The sequence below is a fragment of the Neoarius graeffei genome, chromosome 9 (genome assembly GCF_027579695.1).
Source record: "Neoarius graeffei isolate fNeoGra1 chromosome 9, fNeoGra1.pri, whole genome shotgun sequence".
NCBI lineage: Eukaryota > Metazoa > Chordata > Actinopteri > Siluriformes > Ariidae > Neoarius > Neoarius graeffei.
In genome coordinates this window covers 49728259-49741423 of record NC_083577.1, presented here as the reverse complement: position 1 = coordinate 49741423, position 13165 = coordinate 49728259, and the positions used below count along the sequence as shown (strand labels likewise).

General features: G+C 43.5%; 1 protein-coding gene across 3 annotated transcripts in view; it reads left to right on the top strand.

Annotated features, from left to right (window-relative positions):
* Positions 1-13165, top strand: part of sema5ba (sema domain, seven thrombospondin repeats (type 1 and type 1-like), transmembrane domain (TM) and short cytoplasmic domain, (semaphorin) 5Ba) — a 249449-nt gene that overhangs the window by 183852 nt on the left and 52432 nt on the right. For all 3 annotated transcript variants that reach the window (XM_060929724.1, XM_060929722.1, XM_060929723.1), the window contains exon 9: positions 4329-4614. In XM_060929724.1, the coding sequence (XP_060785707.1) occupies positions 4329-4614 (286 nt within the window). The remainder of the gene's footprint in view (positions 1-4328; positions 4615-13165) is intronic.

The window sequence follows — 13165 nt, the reverse complement described above, 5'->3', positions numbered from 1 at the left end:
CACAGGATTTCATGAGGTGTCCTAATTTTTTCACATGCCTGTATAGTGGACTCACAGTATCCCACAATGCACTGTGAAAAGTAGTGTACAACTAATGGTCACTAACCAAGCAATATATGCCGTCATGCATTGCAGTCACGTATTTTCACAGAGCTATAAAATCTGTTTCATAAAGACTGTTAAGTATTTTAGATTGAGTATGCAGTCGTTTGTTTTTCCCTTATGACAACGGGCACGAGACAAATTTACAAGCTGTGGTGTGAAAATGGCAAGAATATTGTAGCGTGTTGGGGTGAATGGACGGAGGAAGAAACACATTATAAATAGACATTCAAGTACAATTAAAAATGGTAAGATAATAGAAAATAAGCTAAAATAGAATAAGACAAGGGCGGCACGGTGGTGTAGTGGTTAGCGCTGTCACCTCACAGCAAGAAGGTCCTGGGTTCGAGCCCCGTGGCCAGCGAGGGCCTTTCTGTGTGGAGTTTGCATGTTCTTCCCGTGTCCGCGTGGGTTTCCTCCGGGTGCTCCGGTTTCCCCCACAGTCCAAAGACATGCAGGTTAGGTTAACTGGTGACTCTAAATTGACCGTAGGTGTGAATGTGAGTGTGAATGGTTGTCTGTGTCTATGTGTCAGCCCTGTGATGACCTGGCGACTTGTCCAGGGTGTACCCCGCCTTTCGCCCGTAGTCAGCTGGGATAGGCTCCAAATTGCCTGCGACCCTGTAGAAGGATAAAGCGGCTACAGATAATGAGATGAGATGAGAAGTTACAGTGCAGAGCGAGGAATTAATCAAAAGCCTCAAATTTGATTTAATAAAAGGCAGCGGCAAAGAAGAAAGGATTCAGCTTTGATTTAAAAGAACTGAAAGATGCAGCAGACACAAAGTACTTTGTATTTATTAATGTGGGAAATACGCTCAATATAATATGTATTTATCACAAAAATGCATGCATGTATTTATTATTTTCAAAACCCACCAGCCGGCTGATCTGTCACGTTTTACTTGTGCGACAGTAATGACGTAAATAACGGTGCGGTGGAGTAGTGTCCGAAAGTGTTTTGTCTTTTTTTCCCTCATTTTACCAATGAGCTCACTATATAGTCCTCCTATTTCGAATTCCCTAGATAGTGAGTAGGGAGTAGTGAATGAGTGAGTGATTTCAGACACAGCACACAACTTTCCCGAACCCTGACCCTTCCCATGATTCATTGCTGCGTCATAGCAGAAGCTGGGATCTTTCTTCCGCTCCACCGTGTTGACGTTTGTAGCTAACGCTAACTGCTAGGTAGTTAAGCTCAAAGATGACTAAAAGATGGTTACACGGGTCTGATTCTCTGACTTGCTCTGGGAAAAATACTATCAAAGTGCCCCATCCATCTACCCTCACGGAACGGATAGATGACATGAAGTTGTGGCCCGAAGTCAGCTACGTTGACATTGTCAATTATTTTATTCTTAATGAGGGCGTTGATGGCGATGAGCTAAGGGACTGCAAAAGCACAGAGGCATGCAATTATCTACACCGTATTAAAATTGGCAAAATTATATGTAAAAGAGAGGGTGAGCTTGTTTGCTTAAAGGCTGAGGTTGAGCCTAGCCAGAGCAAAAAAGGGAAATCCTGCAGTCATGCAGCAGCTGTCAACATGGAAGGTAGGCTATGTCAGAGGAGAGCGATTGTATTGTTTTACTAATAATGTAGTGTTTATATCTTTTAAATCACTTTGGACAAAAGCATCTGCCAAATACCATAACTACAACCCCGATTCCAAAAAAGTTGGGACAAAGTACAAATTGTAAATAAAAACGAAATGCAATGATGTGGAAGTTTCAAAATTCTATATTTTATTCAGAATAGAACATAGATGACATATCAAATGTTTAAACTGAGAAAATGTATCATTTAAAGAGAAAATTTAGGTGATTTTAAATTTCATGACAACAACACATCTCAAAGTTGGGACAAGGCCATGTTTCCCACTGTGAGACATCCCCTTTTCTCTTTACAACAGTCTGTAAACGTCTGGGGACTGAGGAGACAAGTTGCTCAAGTTTAGGGATAGGAATGTTAACCCATTCTTGTCTAATGTAGGATTCTAGTTGCTCAACTGTCTTAGGTCTTTTTTGTCGTATCTTCCATTTTATGATGCGCCAAATGTTTTCTATGGGTGAAAGATCTGGACTGCAGGCTGGCCAGTTCAGTACCCGGACCCTTCTTCTACGCAGCCATGATGCTGTAATTGATGCAGTATGTGGTTTGGAATTGTCATGTTGGAAAATGCAAGGTCTTCCCTGAAAGAGACGTCGTCTGGATGGGAGCATATGTTGCTCTAGAACCTGGATATACCTTTCAGCATTGATGGTGTCTTTCCAGATGTGTAAGCTGCCCATGCCACACGCACTAATGCAACCCCATACCATCAGAGATGCAGGCTTCTGAACTGAGCGCTGATAACAACTTGGGTCGTCCTTCTCCTCTTTAGTCCGAATGACACGGCGTCCCTGATTTCCATAAAGAACTTCAAATTTTGATTCGTCTGACCACAGAACAGTTTTCCACTTTGCCACAGTCCATTTTAAATGAGCCTTGGCCCAGAGAAGACGTCTGCGCTTCTGGATCATGTTTAGATACGGCTTCTTCTTTGAACTATAGAGTTTTAGCTGGCAACGGCGGATGGTACAGTGAATTGTGTTCACAGATAATGTTCTCTGGAAATATTCCTGAGCCCATTTTGTGATTTCCAATACAGAAGTATGCCTGTATGTGATGCAGTGCCGTCTAAGGGCCCGAAGATCACGGGCACCCAGTATGGTTTTCCGGCCTTGACCCTTACGCACGGAGATTCTTCCAGATTCTCTGAATCTTTTGATGATATTATGCACTGTAGATGATGATATGTTCAAACTCTTTCCAATTTTACACTGTTGAACTCCTTTCTGATATTGCTCCACTATTTGTCAGCGCAGAATTAGGGGGATTGGTGATCCTCTTCCCATCTTTACTTCTGAGAGCCGCTGCCACTCCAAGATGCTGTTTTTATACCCACTCATGTTAATGACCTATTGCCAATTGACCTAATGAGTTGCAATTTGGTCCTCCAGCTGTTCCTTTTTGTACCTTTAACTTTTCCAGCCCCTGTCCCAACTTTTTTGAGATGTGTTGCTGTCATGAAATTTCAAATGAGCCAATATTTGGCATGAAATTTCAAAATGTCTCACTTTCGACATTTGATATGTTGTCTATGTTCTATTGTGAATACAATATCAGTTTTTGAGATTTGTAAATTATTGCATTCCATTTTTATTTACAATTTGTACTTTGTCCCAACTTTTTTGGAATCGGGGTTGTATAACCAATATTAACCATAAGCACCTAGCTCTAGTCTAATAGAACTCTACCAGCCTACTGTACCCTAATGTCTCTTGTATCGGCTCAAGAAGCAAAAGCTAGGTCAGAGAAGCATAGGCTAACCATTTTAATGCAGATGCAAATGCTATCAAACTTTGGAAACAATAAACATCCATCCATCCATCCATCCATCCATCCATCCATCCATCCATTATCTGTAGCCGCTTATCCTGTTCTACAGGGTCACAGGCAAGCTGGAGCCTATCCCAGCTGACTATGGGCGAGAGGCAGGGTACACCCTGGACAAGTCACCAGATCATCGCAAAGCTGAACAATAAACATACCATACTTCAATAATTCCTTGTCTATGTATTTGTTCAAGCTTCTTCAACTTCTTAACTACCCTGATCATTCCAGATATTGGATGGTATTTGTAGGCTATTTGTTTATACTAGTACTTCAGCACTGATCGCTCTTGGATTCTCTTGGCTACTGAGACAGTCACTTTGAATAAAAACATCAGCTAAATGACTGTAATGTAGTGTAATGTTTGAATAATGTACGTACAATATCTAAACAACAATTACACAGAATTAATGTTGTTGATTAATCCATTTCTGGGGGCATACGTTAAACACCATAGGGTGTTATTCAAGTAAAATGGTATTCAATTTTTTTTGTGTGTGTTCGACGAGAGGAAATTTAAGGGCCACTTTATTTTGGCCCGGGCCACTAAGAATTCAGGGATACTGGCCCGAGTGGAAACCAAGCACTGAAGTTAATTTTTAGCCCTGGCTCCACAGAGATTTCCTCCTGGTTCTCTGGTTTCATCCCATTTCCCAAAAACATACATGTGGATTGCCCATGATAAACTGCCCCTAGGTGTGAATGAGTGTGCGAATGAGTTTGTGTAAGTATCCACAAAGTCTGCTGCATATTACTAATCAGAATATATTCTTTCCCCCTCTTTCTCTCAGAGCCTCAGTTCATCTCAGCCTACGATATTGGACTGTTCACCTTCTTCTTCCTGAGGGAGAATGCAGTAGAACATGACTGTGGGAAGACGGTGTACTCTCGGGTGGCACGTGTCTGTAAGAATGACATTGGTGGCCGCTTCCTGCTCGAGGACACATGGACCACTTTCACCAAGGCTCGGCTGAACTGCTCCCGCTCTGGAGAGATCCCCTTCTACTACAATGAGCTCCAGAGCACTTTCTACCTGCCTGAGCAGGATCTCATCTATGGCATCTTTACTACTAATGTGTGAGTGCACTCTATAGCCATGTCTAGTTAATGTATTTAAGCAATGTTTACATTTGCACTGTTTTGCACATACATTAGTCTTTAAACATTTGTTATCCTGTAGTGGCAGAAAACCTCAAGGCAAATGGGTTGAGAACTCATGTTCACTTGGGCTCTTAACACCAATAAGTAAGAGATACTGCAATATATTTAACAGTTATTCCACTCAATCTCATCGTACATGAGCTGAGAGCAGAGTAGGCTATAAGCTATGTACGATGAGATTGAGTGGAATAACTTTTATTCTATCCACATTCACTGGATTTTGAGAAACAGAGCATTTTTATTTTTTGCAAATCCGATAAATAAAAACTTTGTACAAAACATCCGACAAAATCATTTCCTCTTAGAACGTAAATAAACCGGCAAAATGACAGTATCGATTTGTGAAAATGCTATAATAATAATTCTTGAAAAATAAAAAAAGATACATTCTTACCATCACATACTTTTATTCCATATTTTGTTGCTTTTTTCGTATTTTTAGGGTTTTTGTTTTCAAGTAGAGTTTTTATTTCGTCCTTGGTTTGTTCAGCAACACGCTCTGCCATTTTCTTCTTCTTTAGGGTTTTTTGGCGGTTGGCAAACCAACGTAAAAGTGCATTACCGCCACCAACTGGGCTGGAGTGTGGAACAGGAGATACTGGGGGAAAAAAGAAAAAACTGTACTTTTTTAGCTATTTCTGTTTCTTTTAAATACTTGGTAACAAAGTGATATATCTGACTTGATGCATTCTGCCATTTTGTTTTTCTCTACTCACGGTAGAGAAATGAGCTGATAGCCTAGTACACTGTAAATGAGCTGATAGCCTAGTAGTTGAGTAGCCAACCAGAGCACGCAATTGCTCATATCCAGTGAATGTGGATATAATAAAAGAGATTAAATGGCAACTTGCTAGTGTTTAAGCATACAGTTTGATCAACTTTAATTTTAGCCTATACAACCCATCATGGTGGTGTAGTGGTTAGCACTGTCGCCTCACAGCAAGAACATTCTGGGTTCGAACCCAGTGGCCGACAAGGGCCTTTCTGTGTGGAGTTTGCATGAGCAAACCATGTCTGTGCAGGTTTCCCCCACAGTCCAAAGACATGCAGGTTAGGCTGATTGGTGGCTCTAAATTGACCGTAGGTGTGAATGTGTGTTAGGACTGGGACTGTTTTGGCCTCTAGAGGCCGCTGTTATTTCCTTATCTAGTCATGTTTGTTTTGGCCTCTAGAGGCCGCCTCTGTTCCTGTGTTTTGTGTTTGTGTTGATTGCTTGTTTGTCTTCATTAGTGTCACCTGTGTTCAATTTATTTTGTGTATTTATACCCCCTCTGTTCCGTCCCTAGTCACGGAGTCTTTATGCTCTACTGTTAGTGCTGGGTCTCTCTGTCCCTCCCTTGCCTGTGGCTTAGTATTCTAGGTTTTTGTTGCTTTCTTTTGGACTTTGTGGATTTTTGTTTTGACCTTTGTATCTTCTGAGCGTTTGAGTTTTTGCCTCTTCTTTTCTGAGTTGGATTTTGGACATTGAACCTTGGGATAATTTTATTTTTGTATATCTTCTGAGCTTGGGCGGCATGGTGGTGTAGTGGTTAGCGCTGTCGCCTCACAGCAAGAAGGTCCTGGGTTCGAGCCCTGGGGCCGGCGAGGGCCTTTCTGTGCGGAGTTTGCATGTTCTCCCCGTGTCCGCGTGGGTTTCCTCCGGGTGCTCCGGTTTCCCCCACAGTCCAAAGACATGCAGGTTAGGTTAACTGGTGACTCTAAATTGAGCGTAGGTGTGAATGGTTGTCTGTGTCTATGTGTCAGCCCTGTGATGACCTGGTGACTTGTCCAGGGTGTACCCCGCCTTTCGCCCGTAGTCAGCTGGGATAGGTTCCAGCTTGCCTGTGACCCTGTAGAACAGGATAAAGCGGCTAGAGATAATGAGATGAGATCTTCTGAGCTTTTGGATTATTCTTTTTTGTTTTTCCCTTGGATTGTATATATTGTAAATAAACTGTTTTTGATACTCTACTTTCGCCTCACGCCTCTGCACATTAGTCATCCCCCTGGTGGCCTAGTGGGGGTTTTCTGGATTATCACATCAGTGACCTGGGTTCGAATCCCAGCAAAACCCTAACAGTGTGAGTGTGAATGGTTGTTTGTCTCTATGTCTCAGCCCTGCTATGATCTGGTGACTTGTCCAGTGTGTAACCCGCCTCTCGCCCATAGTCAGCTGGGATAGGCTCCAGCTTGCCTGTGACCCTGCACAGGATAAGTGGTTACAGATTATCCTTTGTTTTTCATTGTTGTGCAGGAAGCTCAGGTTTTGATAGAGGTTGAAATTGGACAGTGAAACAAGCAGGACTTTTCTTTCTTCTGTTTGCCGGCAGATTATTGTTAGCATCAGGACAGAGAGAGTCAGGACTCTGTAGGGCTGTAACTTTTGATTCTTTTTGTTACCCCTTAAGTTTTTAAACTATTATTTAACAGTTTTACAGCAAAGGCAATAATGAATCTTTGATACAGTTCAGGCGGAAACTGTTTATGGTTGACGATATGATTATATTTCAACATGCTTTCGGAGGTGCATTGATTCTAAATGTGATTAGTTCTGTGATTAAACTGTGTTTTGGGACCAGACCTACTTTCTCCCAATTTTTCATGGCCATGAAATAAGAAAATATTAAAATTAGCAATGGTGGGACGATTTGCTTGTGTGGCATGTTTTGTGAATTGCAAGGCTAGTCTTTTTTTTTTTTTTTTTTTAAGAAGTAGTGCTCTTGTAGTAGTAACTACACATTGTGTTGTCTTCAGGGGAGTCTAGAATCAGATCTTTTGATGGCTACAGGCTGTATATTTGCTGATTTCATAGGAAAAGTTTGCAAGAAAGGCTGTTCTTTTAAAAAGTGCTGTGCCTCAGTACTATTTGACCTTCTAATTAGTGGCCTAATGGAGAGCGTGCAGTAGATATGGGATTTAGTAATGAAATCATAAGAGCAGTGTCTCCATCTGTCTGCAGTAAATTGAACACCTTCAGCATGGACCTCTGCAATCTGAGGTTATAAGAGCAGCACAGATGGCAAGAGTGTGCGAGAGAGGAAATGTGGATGTGCAAGTAGTAGGTCTACAAGTTGGTAAAGACTGAGTTGGCAAGGCTAGCCCATTCTCACTTTGAATTAGTGCCTAAAGGTCTGTAAGCCCTACCGCCCCTCATAATGAACTCACTGTGTTTATAGCTCTGCCACTTGCAGGACTAAGTCGCACTTTGTCAGAGCATTTCTACACAGCTATAAAGAGTGCTAATCATACAGCATCGCTGAGCCTAAGCACTAAAACACACTTTACTTTATCTTCTCATTTTGACCCATGTGATTGCCTATACTACAGTGCTTCATCACACATAATGACTTCATAATTTTATTTCTCAGGACATAATTTGAATCAAGAAGCCTTTCAAGGAGCACAATGCCTTGTCCGCAGTAATATACATTAGACGGTTGTGTTCTGGTTTCAAAAGCATTTCCATGCACATTTGCATTTGTGCATTCTTTTCAAAAGCTTTTTCATCCAGAATGAAACCAGAGATGATACAAAGATGCTTTTGAGCAAACACACAATGAGCATGAACAGGAAATTTTCACCATTTCCGTCACGTAGTTTAATGTGGTGCAAATCATAGACATATCATAGCTCCATATCACAGGATTGTATGTGTACCAGAAATGGCTAAGTTAAGCAACAGAATACGCTGTAACTGTCAGTAATAACACTAAGAATGCAGGGGTCACTTGTACGGCTATGAATGCAAAGTTTGAAGTCTTACACACAGGAATGTTGTTTATATTGCTGTCAGTTCAATTTTAAGTGTAACCAAAATATATTCCATCATTGACCATCGAATTAACTTATGCTCTATTTGCGATAATTTGGAGCTTGGTTATAGCAATCATAGAACAATAAACACCAGCATTTTCAAATATCCTCTCTATTGCCTTGTCTAAAACACAGTGTATTTCAGTGTAGGTGCATAACCAAAAATGTGTTCCGTATTAGTATGCACAATGATGCATATTGAATGCATATTCTTTTACTTTGCTGTTGAGTTATGTTTAGAAGTATGCACCTAGAAATGAGAGCGGTGCCATTGTTGTAATTCAGCTCCAGTTCTTTTAATAGCTGCAGTTTTGACACGCATGCTTATTATGCTTATGTGGTGACTTGGAGAAAGTCGTCTTTAGCAGTTTTCTGACTTGCTTCCCCAGGAAAGTCACTTTGACCGTGCTTTAACGCAAACGTTATTATGGAGTGACTAATCCTGCCTCATGCTTCAGAAGATTGCTGACTGGGTTGGCATTCATCTACCGTGAGGTTGGAATATCAGATCTAACGTATTTTTTTTTTAAAGAAAAAGAGGGCATTCTGTAACAAACAGCCAGGGTATATGCGTTGATGTCTTCATTTGACCCTATACCATGAACCATGTTATCACAATGATTTTAGTATTAAAGTAAAACGTTAAAAACACTATACCTGAACAACCTGGACAACTATTAGGTGTGTTATATTCAGAGATGCTCCACATAGTCATCTGCACTGAATGAATGCCTAAGTATACTTCTGCAGACACGGCTACGCGTCTCCAAAGTATACTCAATTTTCTGCTGGATGCGTACATGTCTCTGAACTCATGCCCACTATGCCTTTATTGAATATCCACTTCACCTACCATATACTAAGACTTGAAATCATTCAATAAAGATTTTTTAATCAAGCAAAGAGTGTGGTCTGAATAGTAAGACAATCCGCTGAATAAAATAAAAACACGAACACAAAAGCCATGTGTGCAACTTTGCAAATCGAGAGAAGAGCTTCTTTAATGATTAATGCTGATGTTGGAAAAAGAAGAATGAGGCAAGAAGAAGAAAAAGTTTTAAAATGTTCTTGTGTATCTTGCATTTCGACTACTTTTACCTACTGGATAGCGTAAACACACACGGTTTCGCACATGCGCGGTCAACGCATACAGTCCGAATGAACACAAAATCTAGGTTTTGCGTCATGCACACAGTGCGTGGACTTCATCTGCTAAGGCCCTGATCATACTACAGCTCGCGATAGGTTTGCGAATACTTGATGATGAAAAATTGGTAATCACGCAATACAAATGTTCTCAGAGTTTCGCGAGTTGTTTTTTGGTGTGTCTCCAGCTTGGGAGTGACCAAAAACGCCATGAAAAATTTCAGTGCATACACTGAAATTTGGTGGCGATGTTTTCACTGGCAAACTAAGCCTTGAATGCTGGCAGATGGGTTTGGGAATACTTCCCAAAGCTTGAGGAAACATCTCCACCAAAACACCTCATTTTCATCAATAACCCATCGCAAATCATCGCGAGTTGCAGTGTGATCGTAACCTAAAGTATACTTGAGCCTTAAGATGGCATCAGCCCTAGATGCAAGGTGTTGGACTAAGAATACATGGGACTTGAGTTTAGGGAATCAGACATTTTATGCCATTTAACTAGCTGGCTGTCACACATGGGTACAAGGTGCAACTTCATAGGCGCACTTATATTCAGGCTGGGTTCCACATGCAGTTACGGGTTATGTAGGAACCGTAGGTGCTAAAGAAGGTGTAGCAAATCCCTGATGTGGGTGGAGTACAGAAGCATGGCAGGTGGGACCTGAGGTTCTTACAAACTTTTTTTTTTTTTTGAAGAGAGATATCTAGCTTTTCAGCCTCACATGTGCGCACGCGCACACATGCATTCTGGTCGGGGGCCTCTTTTCTCTGCTCTCCCCCTCCTTTTATGCTCCATCCCTGTAACAAACACACACACATTAATTGACAGCAGGCAGAATGACTTAGCCACTTACCTTCCCCGACCCCACCCTCCATTCACAGACTGCTGCTTGGCCATACCCCCACTGCCCGACTCAGGCTGGGGAGCCGTCCAGCCTGAAGCTGCCTTTTTAGTGAGATCGGTTAGCGGGCTGGTGACATCCGAATAATTAGGTATAAACCTACAATAATAGCCAGCCAGCCCCAGGAACCATCTCCCCTCCTTTTTGGTCTTGGGCCTCAGGCAGGCTGCAATCGCTGCAGTCTTGTTAATTTGGGTACGCACCTGCCCAGGATCCAAGTGGAACCCCAGATATCGTACTTCCACCCGCCCAATTGCACACTTTTTTGGGTTAGCTGTGAGGCCCGCACGCCTCAGCGACTTTAGAACGGCCCTCAGGTGTTCCAAGTGCCGCGGCCAATCATGGCTGTAGATTATTATATTATCCAGATATGCGGCAGCGTGAGGGTGGAGGACCCTGTCCATAAGCCGCCGGAATGTAGCGGGCGCACCAAATAACCCAAACGGGAGCGTGACACATTGGTGTAATCCAAACGGTGTGGAAAAGGCCGTTTTCTCTCGGGATAGAGGAGTCAAGGGGATTTGCCAATATCCCTTTGTTAGATCCAGTGTCGAATAAAAGCGAGCAGCGCCTAACCGATCAAGCAACTCATCAATGCGAGGCATTGGGTATGCATCAAATTTAGACACCGCATTGACCTTTCTATAGTCCACACAGAACCGGACCGACCCGTCGGTCTTGGGAACCAGGACCACTGGGCTGCTCCAGTCACTGTGGGACTCCTCAATTATGCCCATTTCGAGCATGGCCTTGAGTTTGTCTCAAACCACTTTTTTCTTGTGTTCGGGCAAGCGGTAAGGGCGGCTACACACTACCACCCCCGGGGGTGTTTTGATGTGGTGTTCTATGAGGTGGGTATGACCAGGAAGGGGCGAGAACACGTCGGAAAATTCCTTTTGCAACTTGGCCACCTCCGTGAGTTGGGCCGGTGAGAGGTGGTCTCCACAAGGGACCGGAGTGGTCCGAGATGTTATCTTTTTCACCTCCGGCCCCAGCTCCGCCTTCTCTGAGACTACCGACGCCAACGCCATGGGGACCTCCTCATTCCAGCATTTTAAAAGGTTGAGGTGGTAGATTTGCAATGCCCCGCCCCTATCCATTTGCCTCACTTCATAGTCGACGTCCCTGACTCACTGTGTGACCTTGAAGGACCCTTGCCACTTGGCGACTAATTTGGAGCTCGACATGGGCAATAACACGAACACTTTGTCTCCTGGTGTGAACTCTCTAAGGCGTGTGCCCCTGTCATACAGCTGGCTTTGACCTTCTTGTGCCTGCCGCAAATTCTCCTGGGTTAGGTACGTGAGGGTGTGGAGTTTTGCGCGCAGGTCAAGAACGTACTGGATTTCATTTTTACTAGGTGGTCCCTCCTGCCAATTTTCCCGTAGTACTTCCAGAATGCCACATGGCTTATGCCCGTATAATAATTCAAAGGGAGAAAACCCCGTGGAGGCTTGCGGGACCTCTCGTACTGCGAATAACAGGAGCTCGAGCCACTTATCCCAATTACGTGCATCTTCACTTACAAATTTCTAGATTATGTTCTTGAGTGTTTGGTTAAATTGCTCTACTAAGCCATCCGTTTGTGGGTGATGGACACTGGTGCAGATAGACTTAATCCCCAATAACCCATACAGCTCGCGCAGTGTGTGTGACATAAACGAAGTGCCTTGGTCTGTCAGGATTTCTTTCGGAATCCCGACCCGGGAGATAAAGCGGAAGAGCGCTTCCACAATACTGCGTGCTGAGATATTGCGGAGAGGCACTGCTTCCGGATATCGCGTTGGTCCACCAGAACTAGAATAAAGCGATACCCTCGTGCCAACCTATCTAATGGCCCGACGAGATCCATCCCAATTCGCTCAAACGGGGTCTCAATTAGAGGAAGAGGGTGCAAAGGCGCTTTTGGAGTTGCCGCAGGATTTACTAATTGGCATTCACGGCATGCCGCACACCACCGATGGACATCCCTGCGAATCCCTGGCCAATAGAACCAGGCCATTATTCGGGCTAGTGTTTTATCTTGCCCTAAGTGTCCAGCCATGGGATTAAAGTGAGCCGCATGGAATACAAGTTCCCTGTGGCTCTTTGGGATTAACAATTGGGTTATTCGTCACTAGTTTGAGTGTCCTGCATCACTCAGTACAATCTATCTTTAATAATAGCAAAATAAGGGAAGGTCGGTGCCGCGCTTGGCTGAAGAGTTTGACCATCGATTACTCTCACTTGGTCAAACACATGCCGCAGAGCCACACGCTAATTGACAGCAGGTGAAATGACTTAGCCACTTACCTTTCCTGACCCCGCCCTCCATTCACAGACTGCTGCTTGGCCACGCCCCCGCTGCCACAGAATGCAACAGGACTTGCTTGAAATTCTTGAAGATGTTTCACCTCTCATGTGAAAGGCTTCTTCAGTTCTGTCTGACTAGTGGGGAGTTCCAGGTATTTATCCTCTAGTGCAGGGGTTCTCAACCTTTTTCAAGCTGGGCCCCTCCCAAAGCTGGTTCATTGTAGTTGGGGCCCCCCCTCCTCCTGGCGCCACCCCCCCCCCCCCCCCCCCCTTACCGGCCCCACCCCCACTGCACCACCTTGCATAGATAGACTATTATTTTTAGGCCCACG